The 17,292-nt window shown below is 52.4% G+C and overlaps 1 protein-coding gene across 3 annotated transcripts in view; it reads left to right on the top strand.

Annotated features, from left to right (window-relative positions):
- SLC39A11 (solute carrier family 39 member 11) overlaps positions 1-16,485 on the top strand; it is an 81,287-nt gene extending 64,802 nt beyond the window's left edge. For all 3 annotated transcript variants that reach the window (XM_051635193.1, XM_051635191.1, XM_051635192.1), the window contains exons 8-10: positions 12,848-12,946; positions 14,068-14,226; positions 14,770-16,485. In XM_051635193.1, coding sequence (XP_051491153.1) covers positions 12,848-12,946; positions 14,068-14,226; positions 14,770-14,848 — 337 coding nt within the window. In that variant the 3' untranslated portion in view covers positions 14,849-16,485. The remainder of the gene's footprint in view (positions 1-12,847; positions 12,947-14,067; positions 14,227-14,769) is intronic.
- The last annotated feature ends 807 nt before the right edge of the window (positions 16,486-17,292 follow it).

Genomic DNA, 17,292 nt, shown 5'->3' with positions numbered 1-17,292 from the left:
CTGGCAAAGCACTGAGCCAGGGGCTGCTCACTGCCAAGAGTGTACAAAGGTGGGAAACCAATATTGAGTTAAGTGCAGTAAATTGCATTGAGCAGATGATTATGTATATATATCTGAAGGACTACAAGTTTGAAAAATAAAGTGAAATGTTTTGTTAAGCTGTGGGTGGTCTGGGCACCGTGTCCTCATAGGATGCCATGGATGAAAATAACTTAGAGAGGTTAAAACTGGTGCAGGCAAATTTTTGTCAAACCTCTGCCTTAGGATCAAACTGAGAACATCTGAGGGGTGGAGGGTGGTGAGGGGGGTCACTTGCTGCCTCTGGTTTAAAGCAGAGGGAGTTGGGGGGCTCTGCTGAGGGTGACAGTGGCAGCATTTCCCTGCGTGGCTGTGGAGCCATTCCTGGGATTCACATGGATCCCCTTTGGCAGCTGGAGCAGTTGGAGGGTGAGCTGGTGGCAGGGGAGCCTCTTGGCACTCGGGCAGGGAGCAGAGGTGTCCCCCCTGTGGGTGTCACGCCCTCAGCAACCTCTTCTCCTGGCTACAAGCTCTGCCAGGACCCTCTTGAATGAGGTGAACCTGGACCCAGTGAACTTTTCTCGCCTAAACCCCAATTCCCCAGGACAGGGGCTTATTCCTTCTCCCCCTCAGCAGCACCCAACTCCCACCCAGGAGATTGGTGCACCCTCTTCTGCCAGCCACAGGTAACGTGTTATCCCAGGACAGATGCTCCCCCCAGCATCCCACCTGCCCTGGTTATCTCCTGAATAAAGCTGCTATTTAGGGCAGCTGGAGAGCGGGTGTGAGTGTGGAAGGGATGTAAACAGATATATTTTTTTTTCTCCCCTGATGATGCTGGTGATGTTTCCTCCACCACAGCACAATGGTTCCCATTCATCGGCCCTTTTGCTGGGAATGCTGGCCTTGTTTTCATCTGTTGTGCCCACAGATTGTTTCCTGTCCAGCTTTGGTAAAACAGACAGAAAAGAGGCTTCGAGTTGACAGGCAGACTTTGACTATGGCTTGGAAAATATTATTTCATGGGACAGCCTGTGCCTCCCACGCTGTGTCTCTCAGGCTGGAGGAAGAAAAAAAAAAAAAAAAAGGCTTGATTAATGTATGGAGATTGAAACCAGGCAAAAATTTTATACTGTGTTTTCTTTGAATGAATGGAAATCATTGTGGTCTGAGAGACAGCAGAAGACACACTGGGTTTTTCTCTCCCTCCACACATACTTGCAGTCTCTGCCTCCTAGTTATGAATAGATCCACAGTGGAGCTAATAAAGAGGTTGCTCGGGTAGGATCAAAATGTGGGGTTGAATCCCCACCTCTTCTTCAGGTCAAGGTCATGCACAGAAACACCTAATGGAAAAAAACACCCCTGGATGGTAGGTGAGGTGGGGCTGGATGGGGATTTCCACCTTTCCCCAGGATCCCAGGGAAGTGCTGCTCCTGCCTGCAGCACAGTGGGAAGCCTGATTACAAAACCAAACTGTTGGAAGATGCTGATTAAGCACCTTTTAATTAGCCTCTCCTGAAGGGAGATGTTTATTACTGAGTGAGAGTTAACGATCTGGCTAGGTTTCTTGAGGGCTTTTCTTTTGTGAACAGTGGAGATGGTACCAAGGTGGATTTTCAGCATAGAGAAGAAAGTGGTCTGGAAGGGTTTGGTGAGCCACAAACCAGGAGCTTGGCTCCTCAGCTGTTTCACTTCTCATTGTGGGTAATGAGCCTCAGGAGTGATGGCTGAAGAGATGGAGAGGAGAGGAGGCAAACAGCTCCTCAGTGAGCTTCCCAGCTGCTGTTGGAAGCCATAGCAGATGCTCAGGACTGGTTTGATGCCTTTAGTTTGTGACATAGGTGAGATCTCCCAGAGCAGCCCCTGGTGTGAGGCAGAAGGGAGGATGGCTGTGGCTGGTGGAGCAGCACAGCCTGCCTGCCCTCTCCTTACCCTGGATAAACAAACTTCCAGCACTGACAGGCAGAAGCCAGACTGACCACGATGTCTTGGCTTCATCCTTTACCCAAGAAAAGTTAATAACTATATGAAGAATTAGATCAACCTGACCCCAAACACAACAGCCTCTCCCAGAGCAGCCCTGGAGCAACCACTGGTCCCATCACCATGGCTGGGTCTGTGGGACGGGCAGAAGAAATGTGGTGGGAAAGCTGTGTGGCCTGCAGTGTTTTTATTGAGCTGCCTTCAAAGCTACCAGATGGTTTCCTCACCAGGAAAACATTTGTTCTGCTGCAGTGCCTGGATAGTCTGTCGTCCTGCACATGGACCTGCTTCCCATTTTGGTGCAGTGCTGGGGAGTCAAACCTAGGGTCTTATGGTGCTTTGCTGCTCGGTCCCTTCATGTAGAGAGAGGTGGGCAGGGAGCAGAGACCTTGTCTTCCACTCCTTGGATCAGGAGCATCATGCAGACCTTTTCCTGGGCCTTAAAACACATGGTAGTTTAGTCACAGCAGTTGGGGTTGCTGGAAATGGGGTTCAAAGGGGATTTGAAGTTCTGGGGAGAGTTTCTTGATGCAGACCCAGTCTCTGGACCCCAGCAAGGACCCTCACAGGCCTGCTGCACTGCAGGTCCCCTGGGTGATGGATGGGTGGTGGGAAGGTGCTTGTGTCCTACCATCCAGCAGACCTGGGGGGAGTTGTGCTAAGGCCCCCTGGCAAAGAGAACCCATTTGGGATCAGCAGCTGCTGTCAGGCAAGGCTCCAGCTGGGAGAGCAGCTCCTTGGTAGCTCTTGGCAGTGAACTGCATCTTCAGTGGTTTACCTTGGCCTGGTGACACTGGTCCTGCCTCCTGCCAGGCTGGGGAGGTCAGGATGGGGACCTTTCCCCATCCCCATGTTCTGGGCAGGGGGGATGCTTTTGGGAGGATGCTGTTTTTTGATCTTTGAGTCTTGCAGATGGACACTTGGTTGGCCAGGGCTTGTTTCTGTTGCAGGGCCATGTAGGGGCAGCTGCTCTTCCCAAGGCAGTGGCTGCCAGGGGCTGCTCCTGGCTGGCGATGCTGCTGGGGAGCACGTGGAGATGCCAAGGAGGCAATCACAGAGTGGAGCTGTGCACTGGCTGCTGGCTCCATAGAGGTGCCAGCCAGTGGGTGAAGAAGATGAAGAGCATCTTCCAAAAGCAGCCAAGCTGCAGAAGGTGGAGGGTTGCTAGGGAAAGCAGGTGCTTTGTGCTTCCCTGAAATTCAAAAACCAGAATTCAAGGCATGCAAAGTCCCCAGGTGGTGCAGCCCATGGCAGGATCAGGCTGAGCAGAGTCCCTTGGACTCTCTGACTTGTGTTGGAGGCTCCTTTGCCACACTGGTGCCAGCAGGTTTGGTGGCAACGCTCACTCTTTTTCCCTTGCCTGTCCCTTCAGATGAGCAGCTTGAAAGCCTGTGGCAGCTCAGCCTCTGTTCCTGGGGCTGGATGGGAGCTGCAGCCTTATTTATTACCCCAGGTTGGAAGAGAAGACCTCCCTCCCAAGTCAGCAGGGAGGTCTCCAAAGTCTGGCTGGGAGCTGGGCTGCTGGCTGTGAATCCCTCCCTGCCTGTTGGCATTTACATCACTGTTTGTATAAATAGTCTCCCCTCCTCTTCTCTCTCATTTCTTCCTTCTCTCTTACTCAAGTGTCTAGACCGAGGAGGGGTTTTGGTTGATTTGTAATACTTCTGAGAGACAGCTGGCCTCCCCTGCAACATCTGGCTCCCTGGAAAGTCTGTGTAACTGTTGCTTTCCTCTCTCTCAGTGGTGGTCACTCTGTCTGCAGATACAGGAGATGCCCAGAGCAGCTCCAATGTGGAGCTCTTTGGCTTCTCATCCCCCTGGGAGAGGAGCTCAACCCTTTCTCTGGGTGTGCTATTGACCAACTACGTGGTTTCTGGTCAAGCCATGGCCATGGTGGCCCTGCAAGAGGAGAAGACTACAGGTCTGTGTTTGCAAGAACCCGTGAGCAGCAGCTCCTGGACATGTTGTCATGTTTCCCTGGGGCCATGACTATCCCAGATTGGAGGTGGGGCTTTCAGTGTAACCGTGTTGGGTGTCTCCACCATCTTCTGGTGTTTCCCAGGAGTGGGAGGCTGCCCACCAAGGGTCCTGGGGCTGGCTCACCCTGGTGGTCCAGGCTGTGCTTGGTGCTCTGGCTGGAGGATGGATAACAGGAGCTGCAGAGGATGGGTTAGTTGGGAAGTGAGCTGGGGCTACGTGAGTGCCTGTCCTTGAACCTGGTCCCACAGGACAAAGCATTGGGCTCTGCTCCCTCCCTGGCCCCAAATTCTCTGGCAATCATGTTCTCCAGGACCTTACTGCAAAGGGCTCTCTTGCCCCAGCTTTTGCAAAGTGCACCCGTTCAGTTCCCTGTTCACCTTAAAATAAAAAAACAGAGGGCAAAGGAAAAAAAAAAAAAGCAGAGAAAGAAAAAGCCATTATCTGTGTTTATCTGATCCAGATAAGCCAAACAAGGCTCACTTTGAACACCAGGTTGGGTCTTTGCAGCCCCAGTGCCCTATTCCTCCCTTTAGCAGCCCGGTTTAAAAATAAACCCTCAGAGGAGGGGAAGCAATTTGAATGAAGACATTGTTACTGTACACGATGCGATAATAGGCCCTTTTATAGCTACAGCTGTTAGTAAATTGTTTAGTTCCAGGTTTTCAGGCTGCATAAAGGAGCCGCTCTGGTGCTTTCACACTGTCCCCGGGTGCGTTTTAACAGCGATGCTGCAGGAGGGAGAAAAGAAGAAGCCGTTTTCGGCACTTTTAATTTTGTTCTTTGCTAACGATCCCCATCGGGATAGAAACGTGGATGCCCGGGAGTCGTTTGCAAGCTCCTTGCTGTGGCAGGGAGGGCTGGGAGCAGTGGGAGGGCTGGGAGCAGTGGGATGCTGAGCTCCATCCCTGTTCCTGCAGGCGCTGAGAGAGGATGAGTGAAATCCATGTGTCTCTTTATTTGTACACGGAACTGGGCTTTGGTTCCCTTCAGATTCTTTTTCCCCACTAGCCAGGAGGAAGAATAGTGTCTTTATTACCTGCACTTCCCTTGCCTTGCTCGGGGCTTTTGTTTTCTGTGGGCAGCGGGGGCCGTGTGTGCCGGTGGCTGCCTGGCTCTGGAGGGCAAGGCAAAAAAACCCCACCCTAAGAAATCCCCCCCAACCCATCCCCCCAGTGTGTTATTTGCACTGAGATTTCCATGGCATGCAAAATGGTTTTCTATGTGAAACGTGCTGTACAGTTTGAAGATCTGTACAGAAGGCAGAGGGCTGGCGTTGCATGAAGCTATAAACATTAATTGGCAGGTATTATTGGGAATTTTTATAGGTGGGCCAGAATCCCAGCCCTGCTTTTAGACCACCCAGCTTCTGTGTGAGTTTAATTTTTTAAAAAGTATTTTAAGACCCTTTATAAGGTTCTGTATCTCCCTCCAGCTCAAGCCCTACCCAAGATCAATGCAGCCACATCGTTAAAGCCTGTTTCATTTTCAGGCGTGCCTACATGAATGTGTAAAAATGTAAGTGATCTGCAGCCTGATGCTGTTCAAAATAGACTTAACGAGGCCTCAGGTGAGTGTCTTCTGAAGGCAATTCCAAATGGGTGTTTCTGACTTGTAGGGTCTTAACCAAAAATCTTCTGGTGATGGTTGGAGTGGTTGGTAGTGCCAGGGAAGGATGTTCTTGGTTTCTGCTAAAAAATGGAGATGTTTTTGTCCAAGGTATCATCTTTAGGAGCTGACTCTGAGGTGTGAGCTCTTGCTGTCCCTGCAGACTCTTGTTTTTTGTGGTTGTTGCCATCCTGCTTGAGACAGTTTGGTGGGATTTGCAGGGTGCCTCAGGGCTGGGTGTCAGCAGGGCTCAGGGTGGCCCAAATGATGCTGAGCTTTTCTCCAAATACACATCTGGAAAAAAGAAAGATGCTGTGGATGACAGCAGCAGCAGCACTGGGGGTCCTGCAGCTCTTTGTGCTGCTTTTTAATGCTGCTTTTTTATTGTCACCTTATGAATGGGGAAACTGAGGCAGGGGTGGGTGCCTGTTGAGGGGGCTGAGCCTCTGCTGGGGCTCACTTGTCATCTGCAGCCAGAGCATTTTCCAGGTCCCCACCTCCCCACTTGGCTGGGCAGAGCTGGGAACCCGCTGCCAGGAGCCAGTTTGTGTGCAGGTGACATTGCCAGTGTCAGAGCTGGGAAATATTTAGGTCTTGTGCTGGTCCCTTTCCTGGGGCATGAATTTAACCCCAGGAAATATGATGGGGAAGCGATGCTGGGGATAGGAAGTGATATCTTCATCCACTGATGAGTATTTGCTAATGTTTTAGCTAGGTAGTCCATAACTGTGCAAATGGATATTTGTCTGTGTGGTGGATCCTGGTGTTCACTGTGTGTTGCAAGAGCAAGTGGCAGGACAAGGGTAGTTCCTCCTGGCTTGCACCTCCTGCAAAGGGGGTTTTGCAGAGAGCGACTCCAGGGCTTGGTGACGTCTCCTGCTTCTTTTGTAGATACCAGCCTTGGAGAGCTGGAGCTGGAGGAGACCTGGCCAACGCTGGCAGGATCCTGCACTTGCAGGTCGTGTTCACACTCTTATCTGGCATCAGGAGAAAGCACCGAGGCTCCCTGAGCCTTTCCTGCTGTGCAGCCGAGGTCAAAACATGGCAAAAGAGAGAAGGGAGCAGGAGCATGAAACGTGTCTTTGTGCTTCCCAGATCGGGGGAGATGTGAACTTTTACCCTGTGCGTGAGGCTGACTCATAAATCAAACAGTTGCATAAATAACTGGGCAGATAAGAATGAAGATTTTAAATCCCTAGGGGAATAAATAGCCCCCAGACAATGGGACCCCTCCGTGCGCTCCGGTGGTGGATCCGCACCCGCGGAGCGCGGTGAGCGCCGGCCCTTCTATCGTGTATCGCCCGTCACGGCTCCTTGTTGGCAGCTGCTCCTGTTGGGGCATGGATGGAGGGGGTGTCTGGGCTCGTGTCCTTTCTGCTGAGCCCCTCTGGCTTTGCTGGGATGGGCAGGAGAAGCCCCAGCCCTCAGGGCATCTGAGCCCAGGCTGGCAGTGCCTGGTAGCTGGAGTGATGGTCCTTCCTTGCACCACGGAGCTCGTGGGATGTGGCATCTGAGGACTTGCCCACCTTCATGTGCCAGTTCTTGCTTTCCTTGGCCAATTACTGACTTGGTGGTCCATGCAGGAAGAGTCTGTCGGTCCCCCTGGGGAGCACAGGATGCAGTGACAGTGAGATGCAGGGGGGAGCTGAGCTTTGTGTTTGCTGCCAGTTGCAGTGGGATTCAGGATGGGAGGTAGGAAAGAGTGAGTGCTCGTGGGAGTCTGGGAAAGAGACGTGTGCCACGGGCAGGACACAGAGCAAACCAAGATGAGCAGGTTGGGGGAAAGAAAAAAAGTCCTGGGTGTTGTACCTGGGTGATGTAACCTGAAGATGGACCCAGCTCAGGTACATGGATGTGTTTGGGTGCTTCATGCACAGACCAGTTCCCATCACCTTGGTGTGCAGGATGCAGCTGGATGTGTGACCTGGGAACTTCCACATCCTATCCCCCTAGCCCTGCTGGAGAGGAGGGGTGACAGCCCCATCCTGGGCTGGCCTGACATTGGTGAGGATTTATGTGAGGAAAGCTGGATAATTTCTTGCTCTTCAGCTGAAGTTCATGTCCTGGCTGTCACAGTCAGAGGGGAGAGCAGGTTTTACGACTCTGAACTTAGCTTATGTGCCTTTGGGATAAGTTAAAGGTAAAATTTCCTAAAATTATAAATGTTTACTGTGTGTGGATCCAGAGAGGTGTATGTTTGAGGCTGGCAGAGGGCCAGGCAGGCAGATGTAATACAGAGCAGGTGATACGTTGCTTGAGAGCCAAGTGATTGAAGGGGAGGAGGGAGGGTGTGGAAGTGGCTGCTTTTGCAGTTCTCCTTGGAGATGGGTGTCCATGCAACCATCCAGTCCCTTCCTGCTTCCTGACCCCTGCAGCCCTTCCCCTGGTTTGTTCCCCAAATCCTTTCCTGCTGCTTCTCTTCTCCCCTTCACTCCCTTTCAGATGCACTGGCTGCCTTTGGTGCTGTTTGGAAAGCCCCGTGCTGGTGCCATGGTCTGGGGGCAGGCTCTGCTGTTGACTTCCAAATGAAAACAGGGTGCCTGTATTTTTCAGATTTCATTTGGATAGACTTTCCAGTCTGTCTTTTTGTCCACGTAACTTGAAAATTGTGCAGTGGCCACCAGGAAGTTGGTGTTTTTGTTGATGGGGAGGAGAGCTGAGGGCTCTCAGGCTCAAGGCATCGTGCGATGGGCAGCAGGTGCTGCAGCCCCTGCCTGGGACGGGGCCACACGCTGCATGTCCTGCCTGGGATGGCTTTCCACATTGTTCCATGCATTCCTGTGTCCCTGAGGGTAACGGGGCTGGTGGCTGCGCTCAAAAGGTGTGGTAGGTTTGTATCCACTTTTTGTTTAATGGTTTTGAGTGTCTGAGATGAAAGATAGGTATTATCAAAGGGCAAGTCCATGGGAGTAACACCCTCCCACCTGCTTTTGCAGAATCACAGAATCATTCTGGCTGGAAAAGACCTTTCAGATCATTGAGTCCAACCATAACCTCACTCTACCAACCATTAACCCAACTCTACCCAGTCTGGTGCTTAAACCATGCCCCTCAGCACCACATCTGTACATCTCTTAAACACCTCCAGGGGTGCTGACTCCACCACCTCCCTGGGCAGCCTGTCCCTGCGTTTAACAACCCTTTCAGTGAAGAAGTTTCTTCTAATATCCAGTCTAAACCTCCCCTGGCACAACTTGAGCCCATTCCCCTTGTCCCATTGCTTGTTAGTAGGGAGAAGAGACCAACCCCCCCCCCATCCACGCGATGGAGTCACCGGGAGCCCTGCGCACCCATGGGTGGCTCAGGTCGTGTCCTGGGGACTGGAGGGTGGGCTGGAGTGGGGGGCAAGCCTCTTGCACCCCTTTCCTCCCCCCCCGGCAGCTCCTTGGCTGCCTGCTCACACCCGAGCCCGCGGCCCGGCCGGGGCAGAGCGTGCCGGCGGCGGTGCCGAACAGGTAGGGCAGGAATGGGGAAACGTGGCTCCTTCCCACCTGGGAGCCCTGATCAAACACCTCGACGGGGCGGCCCCGAGTGGGAGCCATGATGTAATCTTGGGAACCCAAAACAATCGGCCCTTTCATGGCAAGACGATAACAATCAAAACAGTATGTAAGGGCCTGCCATGCAAGAATACACATGCACATTATACACTGGAGGGAACTGAAAGCCCTAGTGAAAAGGGGCTTGTTAAGAATATGTAGCCTGCTTTCATAATCAGTTTGTAAAAGAATAGGCCCTTGAAAACAAGGGTTTAGGCTTATAGAAGGCTTTCTGTGCCTTGACCTTGCAAATATGCAGAGATGCCAACTTTTTTTTGAAAGTGAACTTGGAGTCTCCCAGCGTGGTGCCATAGCAGTTGGCAGGCGAGCTGGGGGTAGGAGGTCCAGCCCCGGTGCGTTCCCGGGGGATGTGGAGTCTTTCCCTCTGGCCACCAGGAGCTGGTCCTTGGTGGAGTTCTGCCAGGATGCCACAGTTTTACCTTTTCTTCCTTAAAACTGCAGCACTGGGCTCTGCTGTGGAAGAGGACCAGACAATGCCAGGGCAGAGCCAGCCCAGCATCACTGGCTCTCTGCAGAGCTCATGTGTATGTGGCACGTGTCCGTTCCTAGATCTGCGTTTCTGTTCCCAGACCCAGAAGGTTAGGGAGGATGTCATTCTCATCACCCCTATCTTATGGATAGGGAAGCTGAGATAGAGAGCTGGGACAGGAAACACATCCAATGCATGTAGGCTCCTTGATGCTTCCAAGGACATCTGAGTCCATTGTGCCCAAATGAAGACATCCAAGTGACATTCCCACACCAGCCAGGGTGACAGTGGCAGAGCCACTAATGGGGCACGTGCATCCCCAGGCAGAGCCTGGTGCAGTGTCCCCTGGGCTGCTCTTTCCTTATGTCAGTGCATGTTTGTAGGCTGAGGATGAGCCATGGGTTATTCTCTTGTCTGCAATGTCTTCTAGCTGGACATGGTTGACCCATCAGACAATACAGGCTCTGCTTCTAACACCTCTTCCTTGGTTACTCCCCACCTTCCTGTCTGTAGAGACCCAAATGCCTCTAAACATTTCATTCTGGTGACTGTCCCTCTGGCTACATTGGCTCATGTCCCTGTTGCCATCTCCTCTGTGTCCCATAGCCCACCGTGGGCACCCAGAGGATCAGCTCCCCTGGGCCAGGCCGTTCCAGCCTGTCTCTGTGCATCTGTTTTACAGTGTGTTTCTTTGCAGTCGGGGGAAACCTTCCAAGAATCCCCACCTATTTCCGTAATAAGGCCGCCTTTGTTTGCCTCGTACACAAAGCAGCTTTGATTCACTGCCTTTCTCACCAACCGTGGTGCCGTCAGCTCCACACAGGAGCTGTGGAGAGAAGGTGTGAGGTGTGCACAGCTCAGTGGTGCAGGGGGAGAGGAATGTCCCCTGGGATGGTTTTATTCATACGTGGGGAACTGGAGGTAAATCTGCTTTGCCTTAGCACCTGGACATCTCCCCAGCTGCTGTGCTGGGCAAACAGAGGTGGCCCCGGAGCAGCCGGTGGTGGTGGTGGTACCCTTGGTGCAGTGAACCAGGGCAAAGCAAATAGGAAGGCTTATGTGTTCCTGGGCTCCATGCTGGCATGGAATTATCCTCATCCTGATGAGATTAGTGTCCATGGGAAAGGCTCAGAAGGCCCCGAAGTCCAAGAAGTGTTTGGGCAGAGCTGCGGTAGGAAGAAGGGTTGGAGGAATGAGTGGTCTGAGGGGTGAGGAAGTGTGATGTGGCTGAGTGGGGACATGGAGGGAGTGGAGGCCAGGGGATGACATGGGGACCTTCTCAGCCTGATGCTGAGCCCATAAGGTCCTTTCTTTTCTCTTGCCCTGCTGCACGTTGCTTGCCACAGGCTGTTGCTGGCCATGGCCTGTGGCACCTTGCTCGCTGTGCCTTCCTGGCACCTCCTCCTCCTGGGCTGGAGGGCCAGTGCCAGGTGACCTGGCTGCAGCCCCATTCTGTCCCAGACCTGCTGGGCATCCTGTGCTGCTGCAGAGGTGGCCCAAGCCATATGGCCAGGTCCAGTTCTTGCTTTTGAGGAGCCCTGATGGTTTTGCCAAGGGTGAGCGTGGGAGAGAGGGGAGGGGGACAGCAGCACCTTTCCCCAGCTGAAAGTCCCTTTCCTCCTTGGGACTTTCTCTCCCCTGGGGGCTGCTGCAGGGCAAGGGGTCAGTGCAGGGTTCCCTCCTCCTGGCAGGACCAGGGGCGATGGGGGGGCTGGCCACCCTCCCTGCACAGACCCCTCCATTCACACCTCCCTCTCCCACCCCATTAATTTGTTGTGGTCGGGGCCAGTAATAGCTGCTTTGTGCGAAGGCGAGGGAAGGAGGAAAAAAAACCCAGGGCACAGACAGCAGCTCCAGTGTTTTCTAAAAGGGATGTTTTTTCCCCCCTCCGTTCTCTCTCTCTTTCCCTTGAATAATGTTTTTGATTGTAATAGCCTGTCCTGGTTAGGGAAACCCACAGCCTCTCCCCCTTCCCCTCCCCTCTTCTGTAAACCCTGGTAGGAGTTTAAACAACCCGGAGAGATTTTTCTCACCAGTCTTATTTTACTAATAGGAAACAAGTGTTTAAAGCAGCAAAGGGAGCTTTCAGCTGCTGGCAGAGGAATGGCTGACCTTGCAGAGAGGCATTGGGGTCTTCTTGGAGCTGTGAACTGGGCAGGTCCCAGCCTGGCAGCTCGCTGCTGGGGCTTGGGACTTCCATTGTCACCTCTGAGCCATGTTTGCTGCTGCTGGGGACACGGGGCTGAACTTGGAGCGGTTCAAGTCCACCATGTCGGCCCACCTCACCCCTTTATCCAGCTTTTTATCTGTGGTGCCTGGAGAAACACTCCTCACAGAATTGTTCTGGTTGGAAAAGATCTTTAAGATCATTGAGTCCAACCATAACCCAACTCTACCAACCATTAACCCAACTCTATCAAGTCCAGTGCTAAACCACATCCCTCAGCACCACATCCACACAGCTTTTAAACACCTCCAGAGATGGTGATCAACCACCTCCATGGGCAGCCTGTGCCAGTGTTTAATGACCCTTTCAGTGAAAAAGTTTATTTTAATATCTGATCTAAACCTCCTCTGGTGCAACTTGAGACCATTTCCTCTTGTCTTGTTGGAGCCTCTCTCCTCCTGTGCTCTTTTTCCTATGGACAGACCAGCTCTCTCCTTGCCCCTCCAACTTATTCTTATTCTGGAAGTCCAAGTGCTGCCATTCCGTGGGATGCAAGAGGGGTTAAAAAAGAAAGAAAGAGCAAAATCTTGTGGCTAAAATACACTTTTTTTCCTTCTGATAAGCCCCATGGCTGTAAAGCTGGTGCAGGGGTGGTTATGGTTAAAGATGGTGCTGGTGAGAGCTGGAGCAGGTTATGGGAGAGGGATCAGGGGCTGTGTCAGGGACCCTCTGGCAAAAATTCCCCTGGGAAGGAGGAACCCCAACCCATGAGCCTGGAAATGCCAGGGCCCAGGGGTACTGTGGCTCCTGAGAAGCCCTGGGTCTGAAACACCTTATGGGGCCTCCCTGGACAGGCCTTTTCTCCTCTATTTGGTCTCTGTTGCTCCCAGAGCTGGTGCTGAAGCTGCTGAAACGCTGTGCAGCTCTTTGAAGATGAATTTTGCTGTGCTCCTTTTTTTTTTTTTTTTCCCCTAGCTCCCAGCAGCCTACCCCAGGCTGTGCTTTGCACCTAAATATATTTATCTATTTATTTCTGTGTATGTTCTTTTTTTGTGTGGGCAGGAACTTGGCAATCGGGATTGGGATTCAGAACTTCCCGGAGGGCCTGGCTGTCAGTCTGCCTCTGCGTGGTGCTGGATTTTCCCCATGGAAAGCGTTCTGGTAAGCTGAGACCCTCTGTGCCAGAGGAGGTGAGAACCCTCCTCCAGCAGCTCCTGTCCCACGGGTGCCTCTGGATTTCCTTCCTCCCCGTGTCCGTTTGCCTCGCTCCCTCACGGAGCTGCCCTTGGGATGGGTTTGCTCCAGCCCTGCTGGGTCTTCTCCTGATAGCTCCAGCTGGGAGTGCTGCCCTGCTCCTTCCCCAGCACCCCAGCTCAGCTCCAAGCCCCCAGCTCCTGGGGGATGCATCCCAAGGGATCACCCCATCCTGCTGCAGCTGCTGAGCTCCCAGATCCTGCACCAAACACCTTGTTTTAATTTTTTTTCTCTTTTTTTTTTTTTTCTTTGACTTTGCTTCTTTTTTTTTCTTTATTTTTCTCCTCTCGCTTCACTCTGGGCTGGATTTCAAACCTACTTTTTATTTTTTTCTGTTTCCCCCGAGGTGGAAAAGCCAAGGGCATGAACTCCTGGAGCACAGGGCTGCGTTCCTGCCCGTGCACGTGCGCGGGGCCGGGCGATGGGTGGGGGGGCAGGGGGGGCTTGGAAGTGGCTCCCGCCAAACCTTTGTTTTCTTTTCCTCCCACCCACCTCCAGCTCAGTAAGTGCAGCCAGTGCTGGGACTTGCACTGGGGCTGCAGCTGCTGGGAAGGGAGATCCCATGGTCCAGAGAGTTTAAACAGTCCTAGAGGGAAAGTAAATGGAGGGGGAAGAGCAGAATTTTGTCCTGGCAGAGGCTGTGGCCAGGTGTCCTCTTTGGGATTGGGCTGTACTGGTTGGAAATGTTTCCTCTCTGGTCTATCCCTGACCATGAGCTGGATCCCCAAACCCCACAGAGTTCCTGGGGGAAGGAATTAGCTTGTGCCTTAATTCTCTTCCTGGAAGAAGCAGCTAGATTAGATCAAATCACCTTCATTGCTTGTTTAAAATGATCCAGGTGGCTTGGTTTGGCATGGCCGGGTGGCTGACCCTCCTGGACATGAGCTCCTCTGTGCCAGAGGAGGTGAGAACCTCCTGGACATGGTGGCATCAGGGAGATGGTGGGATGGGGACCTGCAGAGCCGTGGGGAGGGCTGTGCTGCCCCTCGTACCATGTGCCCAGGGGCTTTAGTCTGGGTCTGTTGCAGGTACGGGCAGCTGAGTGGCATGGTGGAGCCCGTGGCTGGTGTCCTGGGTGCCTTGGCCGTGGTGGTGGCAGAGCCTCTCCTCCCCTATGCCTTGGGCTTTGCAGCTGGAGCAATGGTCTACGTGGTGATGGATGATATCATCCCTGAGGCACAGACCAGGTGAGACCCCCCTCGATGACCAACCAGATAGAGACAGGGGGGGAGCACGGGGCACTCTGGAAGATCCCTTCCCTTGCCCGGATGAGATAGAGTTGGGGGTGTTCACCATGGAGAAGAGAAGGTTCTGGGGAGGCTTCATAGTGGCTTTCCAGTGCCTGAAGGGGCCACAGGAAAGCTGGGAAGGGACTTCTGACAAGGCAGGGAGTGATAGGACAAGGACTAAAGGATTAAAACTGCAAGAAGGGAGATTTGGTTACACATTAGAAAGAAATTCTTTAGTGTGAGGTGGGGGAGACCCTTGCCCAGGTTGTCCAGAGAAGCTGTGGCTGCTCCATCCCTGGAAGTGTTGAAGGGCAGGTTGGATGGGGCTTGGAGCAACCTGGGCTGGTGGGAGGTGTCCCTGCCCATGCAGGGGGGTTGGGACTGGATGATCTTTAAAGTCCCTTCCAACTCAAACCATTCTATGATGAAAGCAGCACTTCCCTAACCCAAAGAGCCAGTCCCAGCTCCAGGAGCTGACACCCTCCCCGTTTCTCCCTGCAGTGGCAATGGGAAGCTGGCTTCCTGGACCTCAATACTGGGATTTGTGGTGATGATGTCCCTGGACGTTGGGCTTGGGTAGGGCCATGCACCACTCCCCAGGAGAAGACTTCAGAGCCATTTCTGCAGCAGTGTTTGTAACTGGACACGCGTTATCCTCGAGACCCTTTTTTATATGTATATTTTTTGGATCTGGTTCGGTGTTGATTTCCTATAATTTTATACCTTTTCCTCCCCTCCAACATCGTGTCAATGGTTTTCAAAGCACAAAGACGGGTGGTTCCTCGTGGGTCCTGGTTTCCTTTCACCACCAGGTTTTTCTTTTCCCCTCAGGAGGGTTGTTGGACAACACGTTGGTTGGGCTGCAGGTCACCATGTCCTTCCCTTCCGTGCTGGGCTGGTTTCTCTGAGTCAGGTCACTCTGGGTTTTGATCAGTTTTGTTCTTTAGAAGATTAGAAATTTGCTGTTGCGTGGTTAAGCTGCTCTGTGGTGAAGTACCAAGGCATTTGAATGGAGTAAACTCTATCCAGAGTCTCAACTGTGACACTTTTTTCAAAAGGCAGGTGGAAGGTGATGGGGCTAAGGTAACACGTGCAGTACGTGGGATGGCAGGTCCCCTGGATCCTGCTGGTCCTTGGGAATGTTTTAGGGGATTTGTTTCAATGGGTGCAAACAGGCCAGGCAAATAAAAGTGAATTTTCTTGGGATATCTGTAAGAGGGAAATGTCATTTTTTCCTAAATTTAGTTTCCTAAGTGAGGCATTGATCCAATTCATTGTGTCCAATACCCTGAGGTTTTCTCTGAGAAAAAAAGAAACAGGAAGGAAGAACTTCTGTGTTTTCCAGCATGTCCTCTTTGAAGAGGCGAGGTGGGATGTCCTGGTGTGCAGCAGGACACGTTTCCACGTGGGGCCTCTTCTGGCCTTACCCAGTGAGTGCTGGTCCATGGCTGCTGGCTCCGATGGCTCAGACTTCCCAAGAGGCCCAGGCAGGTTCTTCCCAGCTGTGGCCCTGGTTACACCTCACCCCTCAGAGGAGCTCGGAGCTGAGTCAGGCCCTGAGCCTGCCGGGAGCTCCTGTCTCCCTGAGCAGCAGCAGGATGAAAGAATCCATCAGGATGCATTAACTATCCTACCTGAAGAGCCAGGAATGTGCAGCCTGTGTACCTGCCTCTTCACCCTCTGCTTTTCAAGCATCTCTTGGCTGCACAGCAGGTCCCGAGCAGGCAGGATCAGGCCCTGCCAGGCAGAGGAGCGAGCCCTGCCCGTCCCTCCCTGTGCCTGGACACACTGCCACGAGGAGGGGAACGCGGGAGCTGGAAGGGTGCTGCAAACCACAGCTCCTTCAGCCTTCAAGCAAGGATGCTTCTGTCTTCAGGAAAAAGGGGTTCATTGGTCCTTTCAGCAGGAATAAGTGGATCACCTGGCTGCCTGCATCCCTGGGGGAGCAGGGCTGGGAGAGAGGGCATCACGGGCCACCGTTTGGTGCTGCTGGAGGAGCTGCAGGAAGGGCAGCCAAAGGGAAGAGCTTTGAATAAACTAACCTCGAGCCAGGCTTTCTGCTTTGGTTCTTTTTTAATTTTTTTTATTTTATTTTTTGTTGGATTTCATTTGTACTTCATTTGTGTGTCACTCTGGATGATGATACAAAACTACTGTTTGGCAATGGATTTGACCTTTTAACTGTGATTGGTTCCAATAAATGGGAAATTCAGAGTTTGCATTGATTTGTTTTAATGCTGTAAAGCTGAACCTTTGTTTCTCTTCCCTCTGTTCTCCTGTGTTGTTTTTTCCTTCAGGGTAATTGTTCCTGCTTTGTCCAAGGTTCTTCCTCTCCATCAGCCTCAGCCAGCAGGTGAGATCTGTCCCTGCCATCCCGAGGCAGGAACAGGCAGGGAGTGGGAAGGGACCTGCCCACAGCCAGGACAAGAGCCCTGTGGCTGGTGTCTCCTTCCCATGGCCACCAGTGGAAAAGCTGAGTGATCTCCCACTACTCTTCACCTCCTTCCTAGACACACTAGAAATGTTTGCAAAGCTTTTAGCCCTCTGTTTTTGGCCAAAAGTCTGTGCATGGAACTTAAAAACCTTGGGGGTGTCCACGGGTTGGGATTTCACGCAGGCTGCTGGTGATATTTTCTTATTTGATTTCTGGCATGTGGTGTAAGTTGGTACAAAAAAACACATTATACATTTAGAGGCAGCCTTGTAATCAGATTGCTGGGAGATAATATCACGTTAAAGCGTTTAATCCTGCTGGGATGTAGCCAGCCAAGGTAATTATGTACACTGGGGAGTGGGGAGGGTGATGCAGAAAGCACCTATGAAAACCCTTTCTTTTCTGTTTGTACCCTGGGGGTGAATGAAAATTATAGATCTGTTCCCTGGGATGATTGAAAAGCTGGCAGGGGGCCAGGCCTGAAATTACCCGTGGAAACAATTCCTGTCACTGGAAAGGTGGAGTTGGGAGCACAAGGCAATATAAACACACAGCCAAGCAAAATGGAGCTGGGCTCAGCTCCTGGGCTG

The sequence above is a fragment of the Apus apus genome, chromosome 17 (genome assembly GCF_020740795.1).
Source record: "Apus apus isolate bApuApu2 chromosome 17, bApuApu2.pri.cur, whole genome shotgun sequence".
NCBI classification, from domain to species: domain Eukaryota; kingdom Metazoa; phylum Chordata; class Aves; order Apodiformes; family Apodidae; genus Apus; species Apus apus.
The sequence above is the reverse complement of the archived record's forward strand: the minus strand, read 5'-3'. Positions and strand labels throughout refer to the sequence as shown.